The 13282-nt window shown below is 36.8% G+C and overlaps 4 protein-coding genes across 10 annotated transcripts; 1 reads left to right on the forward strand and 3 right to left on the reverse strand.

The window, feature by feature from the left end:
- Positions 1-76: 76 nt before the first annotated feature.
- LOC105692297 (multivesicular body subunit 12B) lies at positions 77-3081 on the reverse strand. Of its 3 annotated transcripts, none has more exons than XM_012411395.3 (8): positions 2948-3081; positions 1944-2085; positions 1598-1796; positions 1398-1527; positions 1168-1254; positions 757-1087; positions 617-667; positions 77-538 (listed from the first exon to the last, which is right to left on the reverse strand). In XM_012411395.3, the coding sequence occupies exons 2-8, from the start codon at positions 2046-2048 to the stop codon at positions 503-505; spliced, it is 939 nt and encodes a 312-aa protein (XP_012266818.1). In that variant the 5' UTR covers positions 2049-2085; positions 2948-3081; the 3' UTR covers positions 77-502. The 3 variants fall into 3 exon arrangements, with proteins under 3 accessions (XP_012266818.1, XP_012266819.1, XP_012266821.1); XM_012411396.3 differs by having other exon boundaries at positions 1944-2159; XM_012411398.3 differs by lacking the exon at positions 2948-3081 and adding an exon at positions 2512-2649.
- A 279-nt stretch (positions 3082-3360) lies between these two features.
- Positions 3361-5920, forward strand: LOC105692298. Of its 4 annotated transcripts, none has more exons than XM_012411401.3 (8): positions 3361-3516; positions 3657-3789; positions 4082-4288; positions 4379-4437; positions 4511-4630; positions 4715-4906; positions 4985-5188; positions 5311-5920. In XM_012411401.3, the coding sequence occupies exons 3-8, from the start codon at positions 4090-4092 to the stop codon at positions 5458-5460; spliced, it is 924 nt and encodes a 307-aa protein (XP_012266824.2). In that variant the 5' UTR covers positions 3361-3516; positions 3657-3789; positions 4082-4089; the 3' UTR covers positions 5461-5920. The 4 variants fall into 4 exon arrangements, with proteins under 4 accessions (XP_012266824.2, XP_012266822.2, XP_048506468.1 ...); XM_012411399.3 differs by having other exon boundaries at positions 3376-3516; positions 3613-3789; XM_048650511.1 differs by having other exon boundaries at positions 3463-3576.
- LOC105692296 lies at positions 5832-8908 on the reverse strand. Of its 2 annotated transcripts, none has more exons than XM_012411393.3 (5): positions 8295-8908; positions 7843-7951; positions 7396-7743; positions 6916-7240; positions 5832-6753 (listed from the first exon to the last, which is right to left on the reverse strand). In XM_012411393.3, the coding sequence occupies exons 1-5, from the start codon at positions 8558-8560 to the stop codon at positions 6218-6220; spliced, it is 1584 nt and encodes a 527-aa protein (XP_012266816.1). In that variant the 5' UTR covers positions 8561-8908; the 3' UTR covers positions 5832-6217. The 2 variants fall into 2 exon arrangements, with proteins under 2 accessions (XP_012266816.1, XP_012266817.1); XM_012411394.3 differs by having other exon boundaries at positions 8055-8428.
- Positions 8909-9586: 678 nt separating this feature from the next.
- LOC105692268 (CXXC-type zinc finger protein 1-like) lies at positions 9587-12196 on the reverse strand. Its single transcript, XM_012411346.3, has 5 exons — positions 12007-12196; positions 11460-11581; positions 11273-11363; positions 10321-11121; positions 9587-10227 (listed from the first exon to the last, which is right to left on the reverse strand). The coding sequence occupies exons 1-5, from the start codon at positions 12034-12036 to the stop codon at positions 9712-9714; spliced, it is 1560 nt and encodes a 519-aa protein (XP_012266769.1). The 5' UTR covers positions 12037-12196; the 3' UTR covers positions 9587-9711.
- Between the last annotated feature and the right edge of the window lie 1086 nt (positions 12197-13282).

Below are 13282 nucleotides of genomic sequence, written 5' to 3' on the forward strand. Positions count from 1 at the left end.
GACGAGTCTGTCTAACATAAGTATAGAAGTTTATCTCTACTGAAAGGTATGTATTAATTGATTAGAATGCGTATTGTTTAAAAGTAAAATGACTTTATTGGAAAATGTCTTCGCCGAATAATTATTACGAGTATATGAATATAATATTGAATATTTGATAAACAACTATGATTTATGATACAACTATCATGTAGCTCTACGAACTATAAAAATACAACACTAATCATCACTGGTATCAAAATGTAGAGTGTGATACATTTGGGAAGAGTTACGATTTCCAGGGACACAAATTTATCCGTTACACAACATGTATGCCGCCTAATTTGTATTTAACTTAATAATTAATACTCTAAGGTTTGATAATTAAATAATTTCTGTTTATAGTGTTAGTAAAAATCACTCATTCAGGCACTCTATTACTCGTCACTAGGGCTATATCGGTATTATAAATTTGATATTTATAATTCAAGTCGAAATTGCAATGTTTTGATTCTTTTCTTCCCTATGTTTGCCGTTCAACTCGAAAATCGTAATAGTACTGAAACAATTTCAATAAAATTATGAGGAAAATCTTTGTGAACAGTTCCGTTCTGACAAACAGTAGAAATAGACTCACCTCTTTGTCCAAATCCTTTTGGGTCCGCACCTTCATTACAGGGAGATCATTCTGTGAGCACGAAATGAAAAATGAAGAACGTGGTAACTGTATAAAAATTTTTTCATATCGATTTGAATGCAAAAATTCTGTTTACTTACAATGGCAGGAATCATATCTCTGCTGAGGAGAGAATTGAGGATGAAAGGCACCCCGTCGAGGTCAGAGGTCCCAGACATAGTTGCATATATAGAGTTGCCAAGAGAAGAAGTTACAGGAGGACGTGGGGCGGGCCTTGTTGGCTTAATTTTTCCTGCACTGGGACTAAGGACCTCATAATCCAAGTCCCCACCTTCCTCTGGATTGGATTTTATCTGAGGATAAATCGCACCATTTGGAGGTTTGGGTGAGAATTTTGGCTTTGGAGGTCTCTCTGGTGCTGGTCTGTGAGGAACCCCTGCCGACGGATTTGGAGACACATTTTGAAATGAACTGGAAATCAAAATTTTTCAGTAGAACTAGTTGATCGACAAATCAATAGCAAATATGGATCAGGTAAACTATGAACCCACTTGATATTGGCGTAAGGCTGGGACGAACTAGAATTGTTGTTTGAAATTTGACTCGTTTTGTAGCATACTGTTACTCCATTAACTTCCCTGAAACAAAGTCATTTTATACTTAAAACCTTTCTCCAATAGGAATCTAGATATACAGGTATTGCCAAATTTTATTTACATCATCCCAAGAAGATCGCATCAAAGTCAAAATGCAAGTATGGGAATTTAAGTGAACTACTCACCCAGCATAAGTAAATCCTGTTGGGGCTTTCTTAATACGACTACATATAATAATATCTGTCACAGCCACTGTACACAAATCTTTGTGCCTCACTTTATAGCATAATTGCCTTTTCCGCCAAGCTTTTTGTTCTGCAGCCCAAGAAGAATGGATTAGTATATATTTTACCCTTTAAGAAAGAAAGCTTTGTAAGATTCTCACCCGAATCAATTGTGCGAGCTATCATAGAATAGCCTTCAGGTGGCAGTTCTCTTTCATTAATAACAACAATATCTTCTACCACGCAGTCAGCTAAACCTTCAGTCTTAGACAGGCAGATATATCGGCCCTTTTTTTTAATAAACAGACCACTCTCTCTCCATAAATCTGCATCAGAGTCCTGATCATAAGTTCGAGATACCTGCAAAATACTCCATTGCTCAATATGAAGATAATCAAGTGCAATCTTATTATATTCAAATACCTATCAATAGCAATAGTAATATTTGACAAACAATGAAAATTATGGAGATACGGATATAACTTATTTGTCATTTATAAGACTCACCACAGAAAAATTTGGCGGACATTTTTCAACGTCTTCAACAACGGCGATCGAACTAATAGGTCGATCGTCTGGCAGTAGGGAAGATAGTTGACTCATCGTCAGCATTTTGATATTGATTCTTTGTGAGATATTCTAATCACTCCTAAAATTTGTTTAAAAATCACGGAAATCAAGATACTGACATATGTTGTCGTGTGAAGAAAATTGATCATATCTCTAGAACAGTCAAACAATATGCAGTTGTAACACGACAATATTTAATTAACACTTCCGTCCACAAAGATGTCATTATATTATTTGCAGTCATTATTCATGTTTCCTCCATGAATAATAAAGGTCTCTTTGAGCAGGAAAGTCAAATTTGTTGATATTATTTGGACCAGAAGTGCCGATAAGTCACAAGATAAGGAGTCGTGATAATAGATGTTCTGCTGATGAAATTGTGCCAAAGCGCAGCTGTTATACTTTTATAACATTACGCAACAAACAATACTAAAGATATTTAATCAAGTCGGTTATGTCAACAATTCTTTTAACGAAGGAATTAGTGAAGGTTACACCCACTAACCTATGTCAATGAACTTATGTACCGATGAAAAAGGTTCGATACCAGAGAATAAGATGTTCTTGAACTAATGACAGGTGTAATTAAGAACGTATGTTTTTTTCCTGTAGCAGCTATAACAGCCATGAATGGTTTACACCAATAATTTTCAATAAGCTACACTCTGCTCTCCTCAAGAAAGAGAAGAAAGAATGTAAGTCAAAGTTCAAACACAAACACAATGATAAATAGAGGTGAAGAGACAATCAATTACCAAGCTCATATTTAGCTCTCTGATAAGAGAGCAACTGCACAATCGATATAAGCAAATATTATGTTATTGATAATGATTGGAATATTATCAACTCGATTGCAGAAAAGCTGAGATTTGGTAGCTGATATTCTAATTCGGTATAGTCTATAAATAAATGCCGCACAAACATTAATTTGTGAAATTTACCTTATAATAATGGAGGAATGATCTCTATTGGCCTCGCGTTTGCATCTCACAATCAGTCGTCTCGGACTTACGGTTATTATTTAATTAATTTTAATCAGATGATTCACTTTACTTCTTTGAATTTCAGAGTGGATGTTCTACAAATGATCCCCTGTTCTTTAATGACGGAAGAATTACACGTATTGATATTGAGCAACTTTTCCAAACGATATGCACTGTCCGTTACTTAAATTGGTAATTCATATTATTATTGGCCGCGGCAGTCATTCGATTGACGGAAAAATTCGTGGTTCATATTAAAAATCTTCTGGGTTTTAACGTCAATGACATCATCTGCACCTTCCAATGGAACTGACGCAGCGGTGTATGGTGTTCAATAAAACCACCATCCCCCACCACGGTATCCTGGTTGTCGGATGCTTTAAAAGCTCCGTGATAGATAAAGCGAAAAGAAGTAAAGTTGACAAGAGCGCGAGAGAGAAACGATCGCCGTCAAAATCCTGCGTAGTCTAACGTGCACCGTATGTAAGAATGTAGAAACTATTCCTCCGTGGTAGAAATAAACTCAGGTGAGCAATCATGACACAGCGTTGTTTTTGTTCCAGTTACTTTTTCCTGCTGATTGACCGGTTTGATTCATTTTGCTTAGCCATGCATTTTTTTAGTTGCAATAATCGTTGTCACCAAATAACGAAGTTTCAAAAATCAGGTTCAATATCGCGGAATGGGTCAGTGTCTAACAATTTTACGACGCTGCCCCAGGCGTTGTCTCAGGCACCGAAGATATGTGTTTTGGAACGTCGAGTACCGTTGCTTGGTCGAGGGAAAACAGTTTTGAACCGGTAAGTCAAACCATTGTCAAACTGTCAAGCAATATCTTCACCTAATTTCGGTGCTAAATATTATAGCGGTATATGTTAGCAGGGATATTTTGCGTACTCAGTATTCAAGAACGTTACAACGAATTTGATTTCGATATCTGAGCTTTCGCAATCTACTAAATGAAGCAATTCATTGCAAACATGTTTTCCCCAGCTGATTGCGTATAGTGTGTCCTTTGGTTAGCCAAAACAAATCTTGTAATATATTGTCAAAATCCAAGTTTTTTCCACTACTACTAAAATTTTGTTACAGTTATCAGAATGGACGTTATACTAGAGGAGTTATACGATGCACTTGTTACTCTCCGTTATCCTGAAACAGCAAAGATTGAGAAGCAAGATATAGCAAGGGTTTTGCTCACAGGTCAGAATCGAATCAGTTTGTTGATATGGCTTTTGTCTCAAGCATCCACAAAACTTTCCTCCCATCTTGAGAAGTTTGAAGGAAAAGCCTTGACAGGTTGGTTGATCAATTAAAAATGACAATTTCCACCTGTGGTACCTGGCAAAATTTTTATGTTTTACATGATGATTGTAATTGCATTTACAGAAGAAGTAGTGAAATGTTACTCCCAAATAGGATTATGCATTGACGAGAATACACTGTTGGTAGGTGGTGAAAAGAATGCGTAAATGCAAGTTCATTAGTTCATTTGGGATTCTCAACATTATATTATTTCAGGGGGTTGGTCCTCTCAAACGACAGTTACCATTGTTGAAAAAGTTATTGTTGTTTACGCAGAGTTTGGACAGTTCGGAATCTGTACCCATTGACGATTTATCTATTTATGAGGTGTTAGATGTAAGTTGCCCGTTTTTTTTATGATAGTGATGAATCCATGAGGGATGCCAAAATCCATTAATATTTACTCATGAAATATTTCAGAAGCACCTAGTTGAGTCCATCAATATCATACCAACGTCATGTAAGGTAAGCATGGAGCCAACTGGATCTGCAGCTAAAAAGTACCTAGATGAACTTGAGCAAACTATAGCAAAGCAAACCTCTGTGTCGTCAGACAGTGATCTCCCTAGAATTGAACCTCTACCGGTCGAAGCATTGGTCCAAAACTGTGCAGTGCGTCATTCGATAATTTTTTCAATTCATCCAAATCAAACTAAGTTAATCTTTCATTGCCTCTCATTTCGTTCCCAGAACAAGGTTGATCCGAGTCACAAGGCAGTAATAGAAGATGGACAAACACAATCATTAACCTCGGTGGCAGAGGCGTTTAGCGCAGCTTTTAATTCAAATGATTTTTCCCAGAATTCTAAGTTGTCTGATTGCCCAGCTGATGAAACAGTAAACATCGACGAAACCATTCATAACTTGAATAATGATTTGAGTTTTGTTGCCCAGGTGAGAATGCTTTCTACATTCTTTCGCGTTGTTTCAACAGATTCTGAGAGACCTTCAATTGCTGTTAGATTTAAGTTTTTACAAATTGAGGGCACATAATTTTCTTTGTCATTATGACTTAGGTATTTAAATCCAAGAAGGCAATCGCAACGACGACCACTCCCAAATGCTTGGATAAAGGTGGAACACCATTGAGTGTGCTTATCGAGGATAACGTTATTATTTCTCAAGAAATAAAGGCTCTCTCTGATCAGTACCATATTGATAGCTGACTGGATAACGTATGAATTATATACTTTTAAATCTAATTAAATAAACCGTACAAATCAGAAAATAAGATTGTCATTCTGACTTCTTTGGTCGTGTCGATGAGAAATCTGTTGTACTCCTGTCACTATTCTCGAATTCAACTACTTCTCAGAAAATGCAGAATTTTTTAAAAATAATTTATTAAATTAATATCTTTTATTAGTTATCACACATAACTACAGTTTGTCTACTTCTTCAGTACGCCCGCTGCGACATTGAATAAAGAGTTTAATATGTGAGCATGCATTAAAAAACAGCAGCTCTTTTTGTTAATGATGAAAAATATTTCACACCAAATAGACAAACTGTATAGCATAAAATAAATTTACTTATTCGAAAATCACATATTGCCTTATATTATACCTATTACGTTTGTATAAAATCTAAATTTATATTATTACGATAATTAACTATAATTCACACCCCATAAATGAAACTAGGTTGTTGGAGATAATTAAATCCTCCTAAGGATCGTATTAAATTATGTTCCGATTTGTTATCATTCAGCTACTTTTAAAAATGAAATAATAAGAATGGCGATGGATAAAGATCCCAAATTGAACGTAATAGCTGAATCTGATAGGAGAATTTCAATTATTACTCCAAAATCCACAGGCACGTGTGAACGTTTAAACAAACCGTCAAGGTTCCATTGCAAAACTGATTCGATTGACATTATGATGTCTAAATAATGCCTTTATCACTGTTTTGTACGTGAACTTAAGGCACAAAAATGTAGTGTGATACGTCATTTGCATCCTCCATGACTTTAGATTGCAGCAATTTAATTTCAAGCCTGAGCTTCTCTTTTTCCATTTCCTGTTTTCTGATTTCATTGGAATAGCAATTCATCTGAACTTTCAATTTGTCCTTTTTCAGCTTGAGCATTTCCGTTTCATGGAACAATTTACCTCTTTCAGCTCTTAAAACTGCCAACTGTTCTTGCAAAAGCTGATGACTGGCTTCTTCTGACAAGATGACATCTGCAGCGTTAATTTCATCCTTATGTAATTTTGTAGATTTTGAAACGTTTGGTTCACTCTCAGGGCTACTGTCCGCTTCTGTGTCCGCTACTGCAGCTTCTTTCATAATCCAGATCCTAGAGTCGGAATCGTTCAGAGTTCCGGTTGATTTTGACGTCAACTGAGATCTTGGGGATAACGGTCTATGCTGCTGTGATTGGTTCGGAGATGTACAATTCAGTTTGCTTATTCTGTTGATATCAGATGATTGACTCACCGAAGAGATATCTAGTACTGAAATGCAAAGTTATGAACATGTTAGTTATGAGAACGTAGGTGTCAGTAATGTGAATTGTGCTATCTTCTTTTCGCGGAATGCTAAATCAAGCTTGCCTTTAATAAAGCAGAAAAAGAACAGGTTTTGGAAAATTTTCAGTGAAATTTACAGAAGTTTACCTTGCGGCGTGGACGATTCACTGTCGTCGACATCATGATGTGATAGATGATTATTACAATAGCTGTTGAATTCTCTTTCGTCAACAAATACTGAACCATCTGCATTAACGATTGATTCAACAATTACAGATGGATCTCCATCTTCCATTACAAGTTCTCCAACTATTTCTCCGTCAGCAGTCACAATCTCCCCATCATTATTAGCTGTTAGCAGCTGGTCTTTGGGTACATCTATATCATTAACGACCTCCTCTTGCGTCAACTGAGCTGCATAGCAGTCCCCTTCCCCTTCGTTACCTTCACTCGCATCTAAATCCACCAGGCCCTGTTTGATAAAGAAGATTAGAAACTTAAGTCGATGGATCTAATCGTGAGTACAGAAATGTGGATATGTCCCAAATAGCCTGCTTTCTATCCTTGTTTGGAATTTTGGAAATTTAAAAGTTTATGTCAAAATCCTCTGACTTTTCAGAGCCTTACATCTTGACCCCAGGGTGATTCGTGTTCATGCTTAATCTTTTTAATACTATGCGTTATCTCTTCTTCGGATTCAGAATATCGTTTAGAGCTGTTGTCGCAACCTTGCAGTTTTTCAATTTCGTGAATTTTTTTAAACAATTGGTAAGCTCTTTCCGGAGTAATTTCCCTCTTCTGCTTGTTGGCTGCAGCAATATTGAATAGATCTTTGGATCGCAATACTTTATTTGTGCGTATCCGTACATATTCCTTAAGTCTCTTGCGATCAATATGCAGCTGCATCAGGTCTTGGACTTCCTGTTTTATTTCCCCACAAAGTTTTCTTTCTTGTGGCAAGTTCTTAAAAAGTTCCTGTTACAATTCAAAAAAATACAGGGATTTATAGATATTGTTAACAAGTAGTAGGATTTTTTCTAGTCCTTGCAACTCAAAATGTGACGCATAGATTACCTCTGAAATTTCATGATTGTGTTCGTTATTGACACTCGTCACCTCTAGTTTCGTCCCATCCTTTGATGCTCTAAGCATAATATGCGCAGGACAGTTTGTTCTTATCGACCTTTGGAAAATACAATATGTTAAAGCGTTGCACGCATGGTATCATTTTCAAAACGTATTAAGACTCCGATGATAAGTTTCACAAAATAGCAAGAAAGGAAAACCATTTGATCGGAGCGTAGCAGTGTTTGGTAGAGAGATAGGACTCTACCGGACCCAACAAGATGTTATATTTTTATATCATGAAATTTGTGCTCTCTCGAAAATGGAATTTTAATTTATGGTTGTGGATCAAGCATCATTATCAGAAGTACGTAGTACAGAAAATCGTGTGGGGTAGGGTGGTGTACGACTAATTTCGAACAGATAGAATAAAAGAAAAAATTTGACGGATGAAAACTAACTGAGATTGTCGGCGACCAGCTCCCCGTGGGAGGAACTTTTGGCCGCCGTAAATACAGGCGTATTTGACGGAATAATAGCGTAGCCGTTCGCTAATCGGTCTCGCTGTTTTCATATGCGCGCCGCTGACCGTTCTGCTGTCCCTTCTCCAATAATGCACCAGACTGCGCCTAGAAAATAGCTCTAATTTTTGTTCTAGCTCTTCGTAGCTGTCGAACATTTCCCCAAGTTGAAAGGAAACTTCTTCTGTTGCAGCATTTACATCCATGTTTTATCGAGCAGCCTGATGAATTCTATCAATTTTCCCCACCCGAATTGACGTTGAAGTTGAGGGTTAGGGAAGCCCGTAGGTTTTTGGTATGATTGGCGTGGCACAAGACAAGATGGATGACCGTGAAAATAGACGAACGGAATTCACGTCAAAGACTGACTGCTGACCACAAACACCGCGGGGACGTGCGGATTTTTAGCTCCGATGCTACTTTAGATACAACAACTTCCACTCGAGCAATATTTCGCTTATTTCTTTACGTTTAACTTGTGGGAATGTTGATTGTTTGATTGACACTGCTCTAGTGAACATTACGCACACTAGAACGATACCCATCGACTGACCGAGACAAGTAGAACGCGGCGCATCCGTACGGGCTTTCACATCCGCGATCATGCAATTTGGAAAACCAATTTTTTTTTTCGATCTTTACCAAATGATCGCTATTTTTCGAATAACAGCGTTGAGCTCGTGCAGATTTTTCTCTCACTTTGTAATCATTCTTGCGAATAATCAATATCCCAGCTTAAATATTTAATTGCAATTCAGAGTCGGGTCCATTCATGTGCAACGCGATACGGTTGCATTGGTAAAGCGTCAACTAGTCCACGACGACTTTTAGCTCAAAAAATGCATCGACACATTCTTCCGAAATTTTATGCCCTTCGCAACAACTAAGAATAACGTAATTACATCATTATCTATTATCCGCATGAGATCCCTCCCGGAAACTGAACCGAAAGCTGCGCCTCAATCCGAATCCGGATTTAAAATTATCTACCCCTAAAGGAAGTTAATATTCGTTCCAGAGTCTGAGTCCCTGAAAATATCTTCTGATTCGCAAACAGGCTATAAGTTTTTCATTTATTGGGTAGCAAAATCCAACATAATCAAGTTGCCATTCTTTAGCAAGTTTTCCAATGCTGTGACAAATTGTTCTCCATGAAAAATAGAAAGGTACCATCACTGTTTTAAGAATAGGTCAATCAACAAAAAAGGAATGGGCGGTGAAGACAAGATTAGTAGTTTTTTTGAACAATTTATTGAATAACAATTTTATAATCAGGCAGTAAGAACTTACAATATCTATATGGATCCGAATACGGCTTAGGTACTTATTTAATCTAAGGAAAATCACTGAAGTCTATCTAATTCTTACTAGTTTGCTTTTGGAATTGAGTATTATACCTCCGCTGCAACTCTTCCTCCATTGCCTGCATTTGTTCCCTACTCTGCTCCTGGGTCATTTGTTCCATCAATTCATGATTGTAAGTTGAATGGAGCATCAGAGCTAAAACGCCAGCACGAGTTGCCATATTTGATCTTATTTGTCTTTCTTGTTCTACAAGTTCATCTATTTTTAACCACTGCCTCACACGTTCCATATCGATTTCAGCACGTCTCAATTTTTCCCAAACGTAATGTTTCAGGCAACTTTTTTTTGGAGCCCGACAAAATTCACCAGTTGTATCAAACACATTCGTCACCAAGGGGCAACCACACACTTCAGCTTCGCTTATTTTAGGGTCCTTGCAGTGCTCGGGGCATAAAACACGCAGTCTTTTACAGTAGGTTCGATTCACAGGATTGTAAAAGTCACAGAACATCACTTGTCCCTCGATGCGTGTCTTGAAAATTGATCCAAAGGAGGCTTGCGATTCGTACTGGAAAAAAAATACTCATCATCAGGGCATTGATCGAAACACAAAGTGAATTAGTACGCGTTTACAATTTCGTTTCAAATCCAATGGGATTACCTTGTTGAAACATTTTTCCATATGTTTAATGGCGGTTCGCGAATGAATTTCGTGTCCACATGTGATGCAGTACATGCTCATTTCAGTGTCATCCAAATCATCTACCTCAGTTTTTGGATCAATACTAGCTTGCTTAGCCCTTTCCAAAATTCTATCGAGTTCCAGGTGTCGTTTATCTAATTCCTGTAGAATTCTTCTTACATCGTTCTGCTGTTTTCTAACCATTTCTAAAGCTCGTCTATTATTTTGCTCGGCTACACAAGATGTCAAAGACCACTCCTGAATTCTTTGTGGCAATACCTGATATATTCTATTCGTTGCCAATTTCATCCCACATTCGTCTGAACAATATTTGCTACCAGTTCGAGACTGTTTGGCGCATGCAGGACCGTAACATTGTCTAGGTTGTTCTAGGTGTTCGGCTCTTTCGTTACTAGAATCTCTTTTCCGTTTTCTCCCAGGTTTTGAACCTTTGTTATAACCCTTTAAAGGCTTAGGGGGTGCGCCCAACACCCTGCACGTTCTTTGGATACATCTCAGTTTCAGTCTGATGGAAGGACCAAATTTTTTCAAATGTCTACAGGCGTCACATTTTCCACAATTTTCTGAGCGCAGGCAGCCTGAACATTCACCGCAGCGTTTAGAGGATTTTTTCACAACAGCGGGATCCCAGGGAGCATCATATTCATAACGTATAGATCTTTCTTTTTCTTTATATTTTTTGTATTTACGATCTTGATCTTGATCAGATTTTCGAGGTTTATACCGTGTGATAAGTGTGGGATCTTCTTCCTTGCATCGCTAGAAAATATGCATCATAGATGGATTAAAAAAATATAATAGAAACCTATTTTTTTCATGTTCATTGTAAGTTTTGATAACTGATCGATTGAAATTGAAAATTAATTTGGAATATGATGGGAAGATATTGATTGGAATTTGTTATACTCACAACACAGAAGAATTGCTTGATGTGTTTAGCTTCCTTTTCTGTGATATTTATGCAGTCTCCGTGATACCATTCCTCACACGCATCGCACCCACTATTAAAAATTGTTAAATATAATTCAATTAATTGTCAAGACAATACAGATAATTATTTGGAGTTTCATTCTCATGAACCAATCGAATGAACTCACATCATAAAACGAGAGCTATCAGAGCTACGGCAAATGCAATAAGCTTGACCATCCTGTTTCAATAAGGTTGCTATTTTACTTTTCCTTTCTGGTAACATGAATTGCTTCGCAATCTCTTCTTTCTGTGGAGGAAGAACAATTTTCATGAAAGTCATTTTTGTATATAAGGTTTGTCGATCTACTCGAGGTAATCACACAATCCAAAATCTGCTCTCGGAGGATTCAGACTAAGCAATGCGTAGTTGGTTCATATTGATCGAAGCTATCATAAATTAGTGTCTAAAGAAATAACACAATTGGAAAGTAAGTGCATTGGACCCAATTATTTGAGGTTAAGAATTAACCCTCAATGGTATGAGTCAACTTTAGATCAAGAGAGTAAAAAATCGATAAATCATCATCTGTTTAGTGAAATTTGCACGACACCCCTAACGAATTTGTAATAATGAAGGGAGACGTTGTATCCAAATAATACGGCGTCCACTGACAATGATGAAAAGTCAGGTTGTAGTAAATCGTATCATATAACGCTGATTGTCAGACTTACCGAGAGTCCGTGCCGCCTCTTATCTCCCATGATTACGTGATTTTATATAAAAATGTTACAATTCACAAAGGAGTGGCCGATTGTTAATAGATAATGAACTATTTTCGCGTCTAATTGGCATATCTATTGCATCCTGGTTGCACCCAGTTGCATCGCATGGATGCGGCCATATTGAAATTGGTAATGCAATCGTACCCATGATCCTCCGGTCTGCGCGAGCGCTGGTTTTCAAAAGCTCAACCGCGGGCACAATTGACGTCTAATATTCTTCAGTAAACGACGCGTCTAATCAACCGTGATTATTTAACTCCTATGCATACTTAAATCTAGAGTAAGATGACTAATATTGATTATATTTTTTTAATTGTTTCCTTTATTGTCTCTATTTTACAAAAACAAAGAAGCAATCCTAAAATATTGCTTGACTGGGCATAACAGGTTTTGGGAGTATGCTAACTGCGTTTATACCATATTATATATATATAATTTTATACATTTATTATATATATATAATTTGAAAGAATTGTGTTATACATCCGTCTGCAGCAGATGACATTAGAAAAATTAATCGTCTGCCAATGGGATCTAGTATTTGATGTGAAACCCAGGTCTAGACTTACATATCATTAGATCCATAAGTAAATAACACATCACAAATAAAAAGCTTGTTAATAAAGCGTAAAAAAAAACAATCATAATAGCAAATCAATGACTTGAGCAAAATAAGCCTTCTTACAAGCTTGGTTGGTGACATCTGCTATTAAAATTACCGATCAGCCACCTATCACCATTTGTTCCTCCTTTCTTCATTCTTTCTATTAATAAATTAACATTTTTATTTTCGTATTTTAAGTTGAAAAAGCTTTCAGATTATGCAAAAAGCAGTATTGTTACAGTCAATTATATTTCCTCGCGCATGCAGGCTTAATATCACAAATGTTTCAATAACGTTCTTTGAATCCAAATGAAATGTTAAATGACGTACTCGAATGAGGTCTATCTTTAAGCAGCGAACATTGAACTGCGTTTTCGATATTTTTTGTTTTTTATCCATACAATTTTCTTCGCCTACTTTTCATTCACTCTCTTTTGTATACACAATTATTACAATCTTTGGTATTCGACACTTATTATTTTTTTTTTCTTTCTTTGCGTTGCACATCAATATAGTTTCAAGCAGATTTAAAGTAGCACAGTATAAACGCAGTTCGTATTGTATTTTCGTGTTTATTTCGGATTATCACCATTTGTACCTTTTTGCTACTGTATCATTAAA

The sequence above is a fragment of the Athalia rosae genome, chromosome 2 (genome assembly GCF_917208135.1).
Source record: "Athalia rosae chromosome 2, iyAthRosa1.1, whole genome shotgun sequence".
Classification (NCBI taxonomy): domain Eukaryota; kingdom Metazoa; phylum Arthropoda; class Insecta; order Hymenoptera; family Athaliidae; genus Athalia; species Athalia rosae.

Coding starts and splice junctions, on each gene's coding strand:
- LOC105692297 (XM_012411395.3), bottom strand. CDS start 2,048: ATGCTGACGATGAGTCAACTATCTTCCCTACTGCCAGACGATCGACCT. Junction 1,255..1,397: donor ACAGGATTTACTTATGCTGG/GTGAGTAGTTCA, acceptor ACTTTGTTTCAG/GGAAGTTAATGGAGTAACAG. Junction 1,088..1,167: donor CAGCCTTACGCCAATATCAA/GTGGGTTCATAG, acceptor TTTGATTTCCAG/TTCATTTCAAAATGTGTCTC.
- LOC105692298 (XM_012411401.3), top strand. CDS start 4,090: ATGGACGTTATACTAGAGGAGTTATACGATGCACTTGTTACTCTCCGT. Junction 4,289..4,378: donor TGAAGGAAAAGCCTTGACAG/GTTGGTTGATCA, acceptor TTGCATTTACAG/AAGAAGTAGTGAAATGTTAC. Junction 4,631..4,714: donor CTATTTATGAGGTGTTAGAT/GTAAGTTGCCCG, acceptor GAAATATTTCAG/AAGCACCTAGTTGAGTCCAT.
- LOC105692296 (XM_012411393.3), bottom strand. CDS start 8,560: ATGGATGTAAATGCTGCAACAGAAGAAGTTTCCTTTCAACTTGGGGAA. Junction 7,241..7,395: donor AATCACCCTGGGGTCAAGAT/GTAAGGCTCTGA, acceptor TTTATCAAACAG/GGCCTGGTGGATTTAGATGC. Junction 6,754..6,915: donor TGAATCGTCCACGCCGCAAG/GTAAACTTCTGT, acceptor TTTGCATTTCAG/TACTAGATATCTCTTCGGTG.
- LOC105692268 (XM_012411346.3), bottom strand. CDS start 12,036: ATGGGAGATAAGAGGCGGCACGGACTCTCG. Junction 11,364..11,459: donor GATAGCTCTCGTTTTATGAT/GTGAGTTCATTC, acceptor AATTTTTAATAG/TGGGTGCGATGCGTGTGAGG. Junction 11,122..11,272: donor TCAAGCAATTCTTCTGTGTT/GTGAGTATAACA, acceptor CATATTTTCTAG/CGATGCAAGGAAGAAGATCC.